The sequence below is a fragment of the Psammomys obesus genome, unplaced genomic scaffold, assembly GCF_907164565.1.
Source record: "Psammomys obesus unplaced genomic scaffold, mPsaObe1.curated_primary_1811, whole genome shotgun sequence".
NCBI lineage: Eukaryota > Metazoa > Chordata > Mammalia > Rodentia > Muridae > Psammomys > Psammomys obesus.
In genome coordinates, this window is record NW_026586589.1 from 6659850 (window position 1) to 6676630 (window position 16781).

A 16781-nucleotide genomic window follows, 5' to 3' on the forward strand; every position below is an offset into this window, starting at 1 on the left:
CAGAAATTGGAGCAACTGCTTTAAAAACTAGAGTAAAGCACATAAAAAAGACTTGGTAAACACGCACTGAAGCTGCCTGTGCTGCCAGCACCCCACTGCAAGGTATGCAAGTGACACCCCTCAGGCGTTCATGGGAGAGACTAGCCTTAAACTACAGCCTTATATTTGCTTCCAACCATGTATTTAGTATTCTCTGTATAAAAATTTACAAATATAATATATACCTAATTCTAATGAACAATGACTTTATACTACCTAAATATATCATTATTTACTCAATTTTAAAAAGTTTATTCTTTTTGGAGATGGGTCTTATGTAGCCGAGGCTGGTCTCCAACTTGATGCTGCTGACCTTAAACTCCTGGTCCTCTACTTCCTGAATGCTGGGATCACAGGTGTGCACCAATCACACCAATTTATGTAGTGCTGGGAATAGAATTGAGGACAAGCGTGCTGTGAAAGCCTTCTACCCACTACAGCCCTCAAACAGTATTCTACCAACTAAGCTAGATACCAAGCCCTTTATCTCAAAATTCAATCAAGTGAATTCAGTGGCACTTCCTACAGTCACAGTATCTGACCACCATCTGTTTCTACCCAGAACATTTGCCTGAGTTCCAAATAAAGTCCCAGAGCATTAAGCAGTTCCTCTCTATGGTGCCCCGCCTCCCCCGCCTCCCAGCAACACACGTCTATACACTTGCTTGCTCTCCATATTCTCATAAATGGAGTCACACAACAGGCGATTTGTTGGGGGGCTGCCGAGCATCAATTTCAGGCTCTTGTATACACCAAGCAAGTATTCTACCACTGGGATATAGTCCCTAATATGTGACCTTTTACTCTTTGGCTTTTGAGGCTCATCCATATTGTGACAGGTATCACACTTCATTCTTTGCTTTTTTTACTCATATGTTTTTATTATTTTAAGAGTATATTTTATAAGATAAACATTTTGCTTGGTGTGGCGGTATACATCTTAAACTCCAGAACTCTAAAGCAAAGGCAAGTGGATCTCTGTGGGTTCAAGGCCAGCCTGTCTACATAGCGAGTACCAGGACAGCCAGGAATATAGAAAGAGACTCTGTCTTAAACAAACAAAAACTAACAAGAATAAAGTTGTCTTCCAGCTTCCACATGTGTGCCATGGGGCATGTGCCACTCTCTCTCTCCCCACACACATACACACACCTAAATAACAACAACAACAAAAACCATCTTAAGGTCTTAAGGTGGAATGTGACAGTTATGCACCTGTAATTTTTATTAGATTTTTTTCTGTTAACGCAGACAGTCTAGACGGACAGCTTACCCATTTCTCTAGATAAAATGCAGGACGCTGAGGCCCCCTGGTGGTCAAATGGTCTATGGCTTCAGCACAGTATAATTCCTAAAAGATGCCTGAGCCCATGTGTAACCACCACTTAAAGCAAGAATCTGTCTATTTATGTTGTGATCATAACAATTTAGATTCCCAGCATGAAAAGCTAATTCCATTAAATGACAACTTAGAAAACAGAAGAGTCACAAGGACAGAAGCCCCATGGGCTTTCAGCGACTTCTATTGGACATTTGTCATTGTCATGCACTTGAGAAAATGAAACCTGAGTCTCCAAATAAGATAAAAATCCCATCTACTCAAGATAAATACCAGCTCAAAAACAGTTGCTAAGATAGTCAAAAAGGAGCCTTTCAGTTAAGACATCATTTTTCTCTTCTTTGGAACAATTGCATGGTATACTGTAAGAACCTCAGAAGTTTTATAATGAAGTCAACCCACTCAATTTTAGAGGAGTTTTGTCTTTGGCTTCATTACTTATCCCAAGTTAGCAATGACCTTCTCTCTGGAATACTGTATTCTACCTTGGGGAAAGCCCACTCTGTGCTGCTCAGATACAGCAGAAGATTCATTCAGCTCTTCAAGACAAGCTTAAGAACATACATTTGAGCCGGGGCTCAGTGGCTCACGCCTGTAATCCAGCACTCTGGAAGGCAGAGGCAGGCAGATTTCTGAGTTCCACAAAGTAAGTCCAGGGCAGCCAACAAGGCTACACAGAGAAACCCTGTCTCAAAAAACAAAACAAAATAAAACAAACAAAAAAAACCCAAAACCCATACATTTCCTAGAACAACTTCACTTAAACACGAAAGCCCATTTTTAGACAGTCCTAATTTAAATCAAACCTTACTGACTTGACCAAATTAGCTTCAATCCTGCCAATCGGACCTCCAGGATGACCCTACAAAAAGCAGGCCACTTTGTAGACTGAGAGTATCTGAGGCTGCAGGAAAGAGGAGGCATTCAGCTCGCTATCACAAAAGTCCTAAGCAAACCAACACAGACTTACATTCTTCTACCTGACTCCCAGCACGTGCCCTTTCTCGTAACAACACAAAAGTGTATTTTTGGTCTTTATTAACTCTTTACTGGGCACATCTAGTGTGTCAGACTCAGGAGCCATGTAAGCACAACAGCTTAGGACCTAACACAGAAATTGCTACAGTCCAAAAAGGAAGCACCTTACTCCCTGAGAATGAAATGCTGTGTGCACTAGGGTCTGCACCTAGATCATCATCTCTACACCTGTCCCATGACATGAAGCTTGTTGGCCTCATCTACAGATGAAACTCTAGACATTAACTTGTCCAAAGTCCTAAAGCAAGGAAGGAACATACCTGGTGCTCAAAGCCAGGTGTGTCTGATTCCAAAGTGGCTTAACTTTCCTTGTGCTTCTTCCTATTGTGAGTTTGTCTGTCTGTCTGTCCTGTCTCTGTCTCTCTCCCTTTTTAAGACAGCCTCTCACCATATAATGAAGCTGGCCTGGAACTTAAAGAGATCTGCCTGCCTCCACCTCATCTCTTGAGTATCCTTTTTTTCCCTGGCAGGGAAGGTTTTTTGCTTTTGCTTTTTAAGAAGGTAGTATTTAAGACGGTAACAATGACATAATGACATATATGGTGCTAACTGGAAATGCAACCCACCAAAAGGGATTATGAACAGATAAAAACAAGTGGTCTGCAAGGCATGGTGGCACACGCTTTTAATCCCAGCACTTAGAAGGCAGAAATAGGTAGCTCTCTGTGAGTTGGAGGACAGCCTGGTCTACATTAGGAGAAACCCTGTCTCAAAAACAAAACAAAACAAACAAAAACCCTACAAGTGGCCTAAAATAAAAGACTCCCAAGAGCCAAGCAGCTAAAGCATGCATAAAAGCATCAGCGCAGGAGAGAGTTTCAGCCTCCAAGTTACCAACCCTTGTGAGTGCGAGCAGGGTATGAAAGTAGCAAGGAAAATGACAACTAACTGTGAACACTTCCCTTAACAAAGCTTCAGTTTTAGGAACAATCTGGTTTTTAATCCCCATCTCACAAAGATCCTGGGAACTAACTTCCTTTTTGCTGGGGTGTGTGTGCATACCATGACATGTATATACGGGCTGGAGGGGCAACTTGTAGTTGTCTCTCTCCTTGTAGCATATGGTACATGTGGTACTCAGGTACTAACGGCAAGCAGATTTACCTGCTGAGCTACTCCCTGGCCCTTTTGGTTTGGTTTCTAGGGTACTGGGCCTTATGCATGGTAGGTAAGTGCTTTTCTATTGCTCTCCATTTCTAGCCCTATCCCATGGTTCTGAAAGCAGTAATTGGTACTGTCAAACTGTTAAAGCATTAACAAGTGTCTTAGTTAGGTTTCTACTGCTGTGACAAAACACTGTGACCAAAAGCAGCCTGGGGAGGAAAGGGTTATTTGGCTTACACTTCCATATCATAGTTCATCAAAGGAGGAGGTCAGGACAGGAACTCAAACATTGCAGGAACCTGAAGGTAGGAGCTGATGAAGACTGATGCCTTGGAGGGGTGCTGCTTCCTGGCTTGCTCCCCATGGCTTTCCTCAGCCTGCTTTCTTATAGAACCCAGGATCACCAGCCCAGAGATGGCACCACCCACAATGGGCTGGGCCCTCCACCATCAAGCACTAATTATGGAAATGCTCTAAAGAGTTTCCTACAGCCCTATCTTTGTGTTTGTTTGTTTTCAAGACAGGGTTTCTCTGCAGCCGTGGCCTGTAACTTGCTCTGTAGACTTGGCTGGCCTTGAACTCTTCCTGGGAGAGTGGGAGACAAAGCCCAGGCTCGCACTGAATGACACATGGTCAGCCTGGTCTGCACAGGGAGCTCCAGGATAGCATAGTGAGGTATACACAGTGAGACCCTGCCTTAAGTTAAAAACAAATGATAATTTAAAAAAACAAAAACTAAAAACTAAAAAAAAGAAACGAGGTGGAAATTGAGGAAGAAACCTGCTATTAACCTCTGACCTCCGCTTGCAATCACACACACTCTATCCCACGCCATCCTCCCAAATTTCAGCAGTATCTGCCACATCTAGCAGAGTGCCTGGCATACAGCAGACATCCAGAAATGTGTGCGGCACAGCAATGTGTGCTGTGCCATGAACAAACCCTCTCAGGTCAGCAACCTACTCAAATGAAGCTAACAGGGGTTCGAACCGACAACTTACGCCAGCACAGTCTCCTCCTTGCTGAGACGAGCAGTAAGGGCACCAAGAACTTCATGGGAAGCCACGGCAAGGCCAAAACCACTGAGTGCTGCCACTGCATGGTAGATCTGGGTGACAGAGGAGTCTTCACTGACTGCTGCCAGAAGAAAATCTTTGGTCTCATTTGAAACAGCTATCTAGGGAAGGAAGAACAGACACAGAGTAAGAACAGGTTCTGGCAACTTGTGAAAGGCACACTGACAATGGTATGCGCACAGCTGCCAAAGCCACGACCACCCACCACCACAGAATCAAATGCTCAGAAAGTCAACACCACCTCTGTTCTCACTGGTTTTTGTCAACTTGACACAAGCAGTTACCTGGGAAGTCAGAACTCAATTGAGAAATGCCTGACTAAAACTGGCCTACAGACAGGCAAGTCTGTAGAACATTTTCTTGATTAAAATTGACATGGGAGGGCCATCAGTGGTGGGAGCTGTCACCTCTGGGCAGGTGGTTGTAGGGTACATAAGAGAGCAGGCTGAGCAAGCCATGAACAAAACAGTAAGTATGGATCCTTTATTGCCTCTTTTTCAGTCCCTGCCTTGAGCTCCTGCCCTGACTTCCTTTGATGATGAACTATGGTGTGGAAGTGTAAGCTAAACAAACAAGCTCTTGGTCATGGTGTTTCACCACTTCAATAGAAACCCAACTAAGACAGCCTCCCAAAAAGACACTGGCAAGTCGCTTGTCTACTTCCAGTAATTCCTACATTCAACAGAACAATCTAGAATCCGAGGTGAGGATGCACTGAATGTTTTTAAATGTTGAAGGAGAAGGGAAAGGAAACCTCAAGGCCTCCAGAAGAGAGATAAGAACTGTAAGAAAAAAGGATCTCAAAGCCATTACAGTGAACACCTAAAAGGAAAAATATACTTTTTTATAGGAATAAAAATTATGCAGATGGAATTCTGACCCACACCATCAGTTTCTCAGTTTTAAAAATTATACTAACAATCTGGCATTATGTTTAAAAATGCACTTCACTGCTCATAAACAAACAAACAAACACACACACAAACAAACAAACGGGCTCACCTCACAGCCTGAGAGGACCTGGCTGGACTGGGCAGCATAGAAGAGAGAATCCACATTGCTGGGATCAACGTTAGATTTGATGAAGGTGCATGCTTTCTAGACGAGGGAGAAAATCAAAGGTAAGAGGAGACATAATGCAGTAACTAGGAAAGGTGAAAGTGCTTAAGGTGATAGATAAAATCCTAAACCATCTATGGAGGCATAATGTGTGAATTAGTCCAGACTTCATTTTTCAATAGTTATTTTCCACGGGACACTAGTACCCCAAACTGCTGAGTTCACACAAGGAACAGCAAACCTGAGGTGGGCAGAAACCACTTAACAAATGCTCTGCTCTGGCCATGACCTGGGCTGGGTGTCACAATGCTCTTCCTTTTGAAGGGCATAAGGTCCTTCAATACACCATCATTATCTCCTTTAGCAGGGAGAGTAACTGGGACTTAGTAGATAAGTGGCCTGTGGAAGATGGCACAGTGTCCCCCGATGCCAAGCTTTCCAGTGTCATGCCTCTGAAGCCATGGCAGACAACCTAAAGTGACTTTAAAGCCTTCTCTTTTCTGACTTCCTGGCTCACCTGTGTCACCATGCGTCCAACCACCCAAACCAGAGCATTCCCTCCAAGGCTGCTTCCTTTCCACTGATGCCTGGCTTGTCACTGTCTTTGGGCAGGTCCCTGTCATCTCACACCTCACTATTACAGCCCTCTTTTAACTGCCTCCAGGAGTACAATCTATTCTGTACACTGCAAGACTACACCCTATGAAATACAAGGTACTCATGCAGCTTAACTATTAAAGCCCTCCGCGGTTTCCAACACTCCCAGAAAAGATCCAAAGTTGCCAAGATAGCACACAATGCCTGTGTGGCACCCCCCCCCCACCCCCCCGGGGCAGCTTCATCAGCAGGGCCCACCTCAGACCCCAAAATCTTATTTTCCTGTTGAACTGTTTTTTTACCCTTAGATATTTTTATCCAGCACCATTTCCTTGTCCCTCCTGTGGCCGGATGAGGTCCTCCCTTCACCTCTGTTCAGATGCACTGTTCCCATATAGCCTTTGCTGATCCTCATCCCATGATAGGCCACAGCCCACCCTTGCCCTTTGCTTCCCAAAGCACTTGCCACAGGTACTTGGTGCCTGTTTCCTGAGAGAGCATTGCTCCCATCACAGTAAATGAGCACAAAACAGAATTCCAGCCACTTCTGTTCCACTAAACTACAAGGGAGACAAGTCACACTGCTAAACATTCTGAATGAGATAGTATGAAATAGTTATTTGTTGGGCATGGTGGAACATGCCATTACTCCTAGCAGTCAGGAGGCTGAGACCGGCTGAGAGTTCGAGGCCAGCTTGGTCTACACAATGAGTTCCAGGACAGCCAGAGCTCTGCAGAGAGACCCTGTCTCAAGAAACAAAACAAAACAAAAAACCCAGCTATTTAAAATTTCATGACCAATCCAGTTAAAAGTAGGTGCTTCTGGCATTGGAGGTGCTGCTCAAACAGAATGACTGCCTAGCTTGCACAAGACCTGGAATTTGATCTCTAAAACGACAGAAAAGAAAACGCAGGAATCACTGGGGAATGGAATAGGGAGTAGGAGTGGGTGAGCCATGAAACTGCCTGGTGCCTTCCCCTACCAGCTAAGCTACATTATATGTCATGCCTGGGTCACTCAAACCGAAACAAATTATTTTTAAAATGTTAGGAACAAAACTTAAGTAAGATCCTCAAAACAACCAGTTTCAACTTGACTGCAGTCTGAAAGAACCAGAGGAAAAAGAAAAGAAACAAAATACTTCATCTTCTATAAATTGGTATCTGAAGAAGAAACCTGGCTATTTCATGCTCAATAAAGATGCCAAGAAGTGCTCTGTTGCCCTCTGGTGCTTTAACAACGAAAAGACATCACCAGGTCCCCACAGCAGCAGTGCCTCTTTCCCAGCACTTGAAATGTGTTCTGAGTGCTTCTTGGGGGTTTCTTGTTTCATCCTCAAACAACCCTATGCTTAGATACTTTTCCTGTCTTAACTTCACAGAGAAGACCAAGGTCCTGAGAAGCAAGGCTCAACCAAGATCATTCCTAACTGGGAGAGCTGGCCTTTGCAGCCAGAGAGCCTGGCTGTACCCTCTACCATAAGAGGCTGCTAAAATGACCTCTTATGGTGTAGATTCAACATCAGACCTGCGCTGATGCTTATAGGGGCAACCAAGGGCAATGGCAAGAATGTTCAGTGGCTTCAAAGTTCATGATGTCAACAGTACAGTTTTAATAGCAGGATGAGTGGGGCAACACCTGCTCAGGCCTCTCAGTGAGTGCGTCTCTCTCAGCGCCTCCAGAGAATATGTGCTTCCAACTGCAGCTGCTCTCAACATTCCATATACCTCAGCAACCGGAGGCTGAAAACCACTCCACCCATCTGGTACCTGCACACCCCAGCTCTTTGTACCCTTTGTTAAAACCCTAAGGACTCCAACATCCTCCTGAGCAAAGAACCCTATGCTTTCTTCTACCTTTTTTCCTCTCAGGCCACTAAACCAAATCAGACACCATATCTTTAGAGGAATGTGCTCAACCCACTTTTCATGTGAAACTCCAAATCATGCCATAGCTCAGAAGCCTTTCGAAAGCCTCAAACCCAAATCTGATGATTCACAAACGCCTCTGTCTCTGGCAGAAACCTTTCATCCTGCATTCCAATCTTTCTAAAATCTGACAATAATCTAACATTCCAACTTCATCTGATATACTTTACAATACAAAACCTCTATAGTTGCCACTGCTCTAAGCCCCATCCATCAAGGTGTCAACTCTCTCCTCAGGAACCCCCACAAACTCTGAGGAAACAAGGCAGCATTGAAGCACCGCTAAAGCACATCAAACAATGTCTGTGGGAGACACTGTCTGCACCTGCCTGACAAAAATGCCTCAACATTAAGAATGATAACTCTAGCTACCCTGGGAAGAGAGCCCTGGGCACAATCCGATCTCACTTTATACTATGAATGGTCTAGTGAGGCAGGCTACATCACCTCGTTTTCACAGAAAAGTTCAGGTGAACTCACTGATCCCTGTGAACTTAATTCCAGGCTAAAATCTGCTTCTTAATAAAGTCGCACACAGGCAGAAAACACTGGGCAGAAACAGGAGATGACTGCCAGGAAGAAATCTGAACAAGTGTATCCCAGACTGCAGGGATTAGCCAGTGTTTCCCATAAAGGGCCACTTAGCAGTTCAGGGTTGGGGCCAGGTGGTCTGGATACTGCTCAGCATATTGTTAAGACACAAGCAGCAGCACATGATGTGATGTGAATGGGGGTAGCTCTATTTCAATAAGCTCTCATTTACAGATGTGGCCATGGGACCCGGTTTGTCACCTTCTCTACATTCAGCCTCACTGGTGGACATGTGCATTTAGCCTCTTTTAGGTCTTGTGTCCTCCTGTTACAAAGGTTCCTGCTGTGAAGCCTGACAAATTGGGTTTGATCCTTGTTACAGACAACCTACAGGAGCTGGTTTTCCTGAGTCCTGGGAACTGAACTCACTCTGGCTGTTAGATTTGGCAGCAGGTACCTTTACTCATTGACTCATTTTGCCAAACAAATGGGTGGTTTTTAAACCCTAAATTTACGGTAATTTCTTATGAAGTCAGAGAAAACTAAGAAATATTTAGGAAAATTGTTTTAGCCTAACTGTCCATGATTTTGTAATAAATACACAGCCCCTTAGCTGTTCATAAACCCAGAAAATATTTCAATTGCAATGTTTTCAGCTCAACAAAAGTAAATACATCCAAATTGTCTGCCACTATTATTGTCACTGATTAATGCATGAGAGTCCTCCCTTGAGCTCCCCATGACTTGTTAGCCATGCACCTAGCACTTTTCAAGTACATGTTTTGGAGCTGGGGAGATGGCTCAGTGGTTAAGAAAACTGGCTGCTCTTGCAGAGAGCCAGGGGTCAGTTCCAAACACCCACATGGTGGCTCACAACCATTTGTAACTCCAGTTCCATGGGATCTGATGTCCTATCCTGGACTCCTTGGGCACATGTGATACACAGACATGCAGGCAAAACACTCTTATACAAAAAACAAATCTAAAACAATTCAGAAGTATGTAAACCAAGTACATGCTGTACTGAACAGTTTCACAGAGTTCTGATAGTTTCTGAAGGCTCTCACTCCTTTTCCTTAGAAACATCCAGCATGACCCCACATACATTAAGTAAACAGTCTCAGACTGAAGGAAGTATTTGTTATGTTGAACCAGGTTATCCTCACACCAGCAAGAGTTTTGTTTTAAAGCGCCCCAGAGGAACACAGCCAGAGGTTCTCCTAAAACACTGTGGACAGAAGAAAGGCAATTTTACCTTGACATCTTGCACTTGTGCCCCGAGGCTGTTGAGTCCCACTATGGAGTAGAAGGCAGACTCCAAATTTGTGAAAGGACGATCCAGGGAGGCTTTCAGTCTCTCCACATCATACTTGGTGAGGTAGTGGGTGGGTGTCAGAGCCTGGGTGCTGGCTACGATTGTCAGGGCCAACATGAAGACAGCGCTTGAACCTTTGAGGAAAACAGTATTAAGTACACGCCACACTATCCTAGTCACAGTCCCAACAATGACGCACCAAGGTCTGGGAGCCCAACCATGTGGGAAAGGATAGAGAACACAGGTTTAGCCTCAAGAGGAAAATGGTGACCCCATCTTCAACCATCAAGGACAAGACCACACCATCCGCATTGAAAACTTCTCGGGACAGAACCAACCCTGAACCCTTAGATCTCTTCTCCTCAAACAAATCTCGCCCTTTCCAACAACTGTCACTTTCCAGCCTATTCCCCAAGGAATCTTGTTCCTTCCTATGCAACACTTTGTCTTCCCCAACTCCAACTTTGCATGACATGTCCTTTCAGGTTTCAGCTTATGCATCTTTGAGAAGCTCTCCCTGAGTTGGGCCCAGCTGATACTATTGTGGTTGCTGCTGTAGCCACTCAGTGCAGTCTATACTGTACCTGACCAGCATTCTCCACAGTAAAAGTATGAGGGTTGATTTCTCTGCTAAACTATAATCTCTAAAGACTGTTTCTCATGTTTATCTCAGCATACCCAGGTCTTATAGACTGCACTGAATGAATATTTAACAAGTGTGTGCAAAGAAAAACTAGTCCCATCTGTGATCCCTGAGGCTGTGTCACGAAAAAATGAATTGTCTGTCACCCAAGTTAAAAGTGTTAAAAAGCAATTACAAGGCTAACATCAATCCTTTGCCTATAGCTCAATTTTAATTTGAATTAAGATTCGTTAAAGGTATTACTTTATAAAGAAGAAAACTAAGGACTACAGTAGCTTATACTTGGTCAATCTTGGACCCAAACTCAGTTAATACCACAGAGTTCACACTCTATTTAAAAAAATTAAATTGGGGTGGAGGTCAGAGGAAAACCTGGAGTTAGTTCTCTTGTAAGTCTTGCAGATTGAATTCAGGTCATCTCCTCAATTAGACTTAATGACAAGAACCTTAACCTCCAGAGTCCTCTTGTCAGCCCCTACTTTTGTTGTTGTTTTTGAGAATGCTGACGAGATACATAACTCAGACAGAATCTCTCTTCTGTGTGCAGCAGTTTTATTTCGTCTTTGTATGCTGTCAACCTAAACGTGAAAGGTCTTTAAGAATTAAAGTATGTGTCGAGGTGGTGGCTTAGTGTAGAATTCTCTGGGTTTGGGGCACAGTACCGCTAAGTCCCTAACCCTAACCTAAAAAAGCAAAGAGCTCTATAATGTGCAGTATCCAGCAATATACTGAATGAGCCTGTGTGCTGTGGACTTGTTTTTCCCTTAGTGCTGGGAAGTGAACTCAAAAATAGTGAGCACTATTTTTGGTGTTAAAAATAAAAATACAGCTAGGAAAACTCCATTCCTAGCTATTACATTCCAGTGAATGTAGTAAGTTACATTCTAGTGAAAAAAGGAAGACAATCACACAAAAATTTAAGAAACATGATTTAGCATGTTGAAAGGTAAATACACTAGGGGAAAAAAACAAAATACAGAATGAGTGTCTTGGGAGGAGCGCATTTTGCATGCTGTGGTCTGTGAAGGCTCAACTAAGAAACAAAGACATTGAGTGCAGATCTGAAAGCAGAGAGCACCATAAAACTATGTGAGGATAAACTCTAACAAGCAAACTAGACAAAAGACTGAAACAGGAGCTTATATGGTAACTGGGAGAAGAGGACCACAGCAAAAGTTCTGAGCAGGGAAGCAATCTGGCATGCATTTTAAGAGGACTGCTTTGTTGAGGAAGATACTGTGTTATACCAGACTAAGTAGGGGCAAAGACAAGGAAGGAAGGAAGAAGCAGGCTAGGTAGGAGAATACTGCCATGATGCAAGCGCAGAGAGAATGATGTCCAACATGGGCAGCGACAGAAGCGGAGGTGCTAAGTGGCCAGTCTCGCTACAATCTGAAGTTAAAACCTATCTGAATTGCTAATGGATAGGAGGATGTGGAGAAAGAGGCACCAAGGCACTTTGGCAAAATCCAATGACCAGTGGAAAATCAGAGATTTGATGTACTTAGATGTCATGAGTGACACATCTTCTGTGCTAGACCCTGACTCTTCCCAACTCAGGTTAAGCACAATAGTGACTTTTCTGGCTAAGACCTGAACACTTAATTTGGCAGGTAGGCTCAAATTATGCTGAATTCTTTGTGTGCCCTGCATTAATCATCAAACCCTTCCAGGATCCAAATGAGGTGGGTATCTCCAGCATTTTATAAACCAAGAAAGGGAGGCTAGCCCTCCCGGTATGGTAGCTCATACCTGTCACCCCAAGACTGAGATGGCAGAAGCAAGATGTTGAGTTTGAGGTGAGTCCAGCTACCTATTTTGTGTGTGTTTGTGCATGTTGTGAGCCGCGCATGAGAGGACAGAGTAAACACAGGATGTCTCCCTCTGCTGCTTTATTCCTTAATGTCCTGGGACAGGGCCTCTTCGTTGGACCGGAACCATTTTGGCTAGACTGGCTACCTCCTGGGATCTGCTGGTCTCTGCCCTCCAATGCTGGGGCTACATGCACATGTAGTCGGCCACACCCAGTGCTAAGATTTGAACTCAGATCCTCAAGTTCCACTGAGCCATCTCCCCAGCTTCCTAGACCCTATCTCAAGAAAGAAAAATGGAAGGTTCATAAGTAGGTACCTGCCCCTGCCCCAAGACATAACTGAGACTCAACTTTCAGAAAGTTTCAATACAAAATCTGACTTTAACCACTTTACCAACAAGTTAAGAAGTGAAATGCCAGGCTTTGTTCATTGTGGTCGAGTTACTTCTACGCTACTCATCAGCCGGCGGGAATGAGATATACACGCAAACAGTCATTTTTCAAAAGAACACACTAAGATTCCACCCTACAGTGTCCATTCAAAATCCACCAAGTACTGAATTTTGCCCGGCACTGCTAAAAGCAAGCACAGAAATATCATTTAATACAACTCTTATGAAGTAGATCCCAGGTGAGAAACTAAGGCCCGGGGTGGGGGGTAGGGAAAAAGGGGTTAAGTCCCTGGCAGCGGGTCTCACAATGAATACGTGGCCAGCCACAAGCCTGCACCCATCGTATCACTTCACAGCGTGGGCTTTAGGCGCCTAGAAAGACCTGTGAGTCTCTCCGTCAGGGAAAAAAAAGAACTTAGAGCCCAAAGAAAGTCCAGTGACACGGTCAAAAGCTTTGACGATGCCAAAGGTGGCTCCCAAACAGGCCGCAGGCCGCCGGTGCCGTTCGAATGAATGAAGGACGCCAGGCGGGGGCTTCGCGCTGCCACGGTTCGCGCTGGGCCTCGCGGGGACCCGTAGCCACGCGCTGCACGGCCCCCCACCAACCCTCCGGGTTGCCGGGACTTGAGCAGCTCGCAGCCCTGCTCCGTCACACCCTCGACCCCGCAAGCGCCCGAGTCCATGCCCTTGCCCCGTAGGGGAGGGGAACCGCGCCTGGCCGGCGCCCGTGTAGTCCGCACTAGCCTCCCGCGGGCGACGCCCCGCTCCCCAAAGCGTGTCGGTCGCGGGGCCCCACTGTTGAGCCATGCGCAACGCCTCACCCGGCGGCGCCATTCCTCCGAGCAGGTCCCACCGGAGTCCGAGCAGACAGACTTCCGCTCCGGGAAGTGGCTCCAAGAGCGCGCCGGAGGGGACGCCAGGGACCCGCGGCAAACTCCGCTGGCCAGGATGAGCTCCCGCCAAAGGTCAGTGTCCGCGGTCCCACTCGGCAGCGCCGTTCCCGGCAGCCGCGGCGTGGGGGACTTCAGCCCTGGCGTGCGAGCCGCTCCCACGGCTCCGGCTTGCGAACCCGCCGTCACCCCCGCGCCGCGGCCCACTTGGAACCGACCGCCTCCCAACCGTCCTGCTCGGCCCGCCGCCCGGACGCGATTGGACAAGGTCTCGGGGTGGGCCTAAGACGGGGCCGCCGCTGATTGGCCAGTGCCGGTGACTGGCCGGACGCGGTGTCGCTCACGGGTCTCTTCCGCAGCCCGGCCAATTTCAAAGCCACGAGAAGGGTACGGTTGGGAGGGCTGCCTAGTGACGTGTGGTTGGGTAAGCTTTGGGAAATTCTGGTTAAAGGGTTACTGAGGTTGTTCACAACTGACTTATGAGTGAAGTTTTATCCAGGGCGACGGTGCTCCAGCAGCCCGAACTGTGTCAAGCAGCTGCTACCGTACCTGTCGGACCTGACAGTTAGATGCAGCTATTTAAATTATACATCCTTAAGGTGAAAGAAAATAGGATGAAAATTAAACTCTTCACTTTCTGATTTTATTGCATAGTACCATTGTCTGAGCATTTGTGATGGCCTAGATGCGTGTGTCATAAGACAGTAAACATACCACTGAACAGTTTATTTTCAAGGGTAACATTTGTAGTTTGATTTTGGCCATGATTTCAGAGTATTTGTTCACACCATAAAATTTGCATATATGGCAAAGCAGAGCTTGTTTTGTTGATTATCTAAACCTAATAACAAAGATAGGTTAACAGAGATTAAAATTTTAAATGAGTCACGGCTGGTATGGTGATGCACAGCTGTAATCCCAGCACTTAGGAGAACAGAGGCAGGAGGATATGAAGCTTAAAAGTCACCCTCAGCCACATCATGAGTTTGTCAACAGCCGTGGTTACCTTACACTCAAAGTGCTATGACCGCAAAATTTACATTGTGAATAGTTTGACCATTGTCAATAGTTTGAGTTATGTCTTACTTACTGATGTCAATGGAAAGAGCCATCAGAGTTCACTTAAGAACTACACTTCGGGCTGTGCTCAGTGGTACAGCACTTACCTAATATGCATAGGATCCTGGGTTAGATTCCTAGCACTGAAGAAAAAGAAAACACACAACAAGGAAATCAGGCTATATTTGGAGAATCTGTTGTTATAGCATATACCAACAGCTGGGTGTGGTAGCTGACCTCTTTAGTCCCAGCCCTTAGGAGGTAAATATCTATGAGCTCAAGGCCAGCCTGGTCTACATAGTGAGGTCCAGGACAGTCTGGGCTACTTAGTGAGACCCTGTCTCAGAAAGCAATACCAACAAAAAACATACACCAACATCCAACTGCAAAGAGCCTGCCAAAAAACATGGGTGATAAAATGTATGACTTGGAAATAAATACATGAAAACGTGATCAACGTTACTGCAGATTAAAACATGGGCAGACACTGCTAAGCATCCACTAACATAGTTGACAAGGCTATGAAGCAACTAACACGCTCATACACTGCTAATAGAGATCTAAGATACAACCACTTTGGAATTTTCTTTAAAAGTCAGCTATACAATGCCACCATTAGAGGGTTGGCTCCTAAAAGTTATATTAGGAACTAGAAAGTTGTCTCAGCAGTTAAGGGTGCTTGCTGCTCTTGCAGGGAACCTGGGTTTGATTCTCAGCACCCATGTGGTGGCTCACAGCTGCCTGTAAACTTCAGTTCCAAGAGATCAGCTATTTCCTTCTGGCTTCCCACAGGCACGAGGTGTGTGCCTGATACCCAGACATACACGCAGGCAGACTTTCTTTCATACACCTTTAAAAAGTCAGTAGTAGAGAGCTTGCCTGTCAAGCGCAAGGCCCTGGGTTCGGTCCTTAGCTCTGAAAAATAAAATAAAAATCAATTGAAAAAATCTTCAGAGATTGGAGAACCCTGGCTGCTCCTTCAGGGGACTCTGTTTCCATTCCCAGCTGCTCACGACCATCTGGAACTGTAGTTCAGGTAATCCAATGTTCTCTTCTGGCCTCTTCACGCACCAGGCAGGCTTGTAGTTCACAGGCATAATATATGCAAGCAAAACACCTATACATATAAAAAATTTTTACTCTTTAAAAAATTACATGAATAAAAATAATCATTAAATACATGTATATAGGATAAGTTTCAAGTTTATTGGCTTGAAGATTTTCTCAAAATTGAGCTATGTGATTTTCTTTATGAAACATGAGGAAAAAATGACACTGATGGTTGATCTTCATTGTCAGCTTGTCTCTATAAAGAATCACCATGGAAACACTGCTGGGCGTGTCTATGAGGGTGTTTCCAGAAAGCTTTACCTGAAGAGAGGGTAAAGGAGGTGGCACAAGCATTCAGCACTCTGCTTCCGGAGGTATTTTGTCACCTCAGCATAAAAGCTAACTACTAACGCTGTGCAGCTGCAGCTGCCATACTTTCAAAGAAAGAAACAGTACAAGTGTTCTCTCTGCTGGCACCCATTCCATTCTTTCTTTCCCTTCCCACTTAGATGCTGGCCCTTCAGATTGAATCGTTCCCTTGTTTCTCTTCAGGGCTTTACCATGTGCTTTACCATGTGTCAAGAAGTTTTTAAGGTCCAGCAAAGTGCTCAGTGGATAGAGGCACTTGCCACCAATTCTGATCACCTGAGTTCAATCCTTGCACCTCACATGGTGGAAAAGGAGAACTAAATTCCTAGTCTGTCCCCTCTAAACATATACACCATAGCACACAGTCACCCACACATACACATATGCAAAATAAATAAATATAATTTTAAAGAGCATATATTAGTTTGGGGTATTTTTTATCCTTTAAATGGATGTTATTGAATACTCTTTAAAATGACCTTTTTTATTTATTTATTTTTTTCCTTTTTAAAAAAAGAAAAAAGAAAGAAATGGAGTC

The 16781-nt window shown here is 44.9% G+C and overlaps 2 protein-coding genes across 5 annotated transcripts in view; one reads left to right on the forward strand and one right to left on the reverse strand.

The window, feature by feature from the left end:
* Rpn2 (ribophorin II) overlaps nt 1-13944 on the reverse strand; it is a 46542-nt gene extending 32598 nt beyond the window's left edge. For 2 of the 4 annotated variants that reach the window (XM_055602245.1, XM_055602246.1), the window contains exons 1-4: nt 13697-13943; nt 9968-10161; nt 5599-5694; nt 4522-4697 (exon numbers count right to left, since the gene is read on the reverse strand). In XM_055602245.1, coding sequence (XP_055458220.1) covers nt 4522-4697; nt 5599-5694; nt 9968-10161; nt 13697-13709 — 479 coding nt within the window. In that variant the 5' untranslated portion in view covers nt 13710-13943. Of the gene's footprint in view, nt 1-4521; nt 4698-5598; nt 5695-9967; nt 10162-13696 lie in introns of all 4 variants that reach the window. The other 2 variants (XM_055602244.1, XM_055602247.1) reach the window with 2 other exon arrangements.
* Mroh8 (maestro heat like repeat family member 8) overlaps nt 13557-16781 on the forward strand; it is a 62278-nt gene continuing 59053 nt past the window's right edge. Inside the window, exon 1 of the mRNA XM_055602243.1 lies at nt 13557-13840. Within this exon, the coding sequence (XP_055458218.1) occupies nt 13557-13840 (284 nt within the window). The remainder of the gene's footprint in view (nt 13841-16781) is intronic.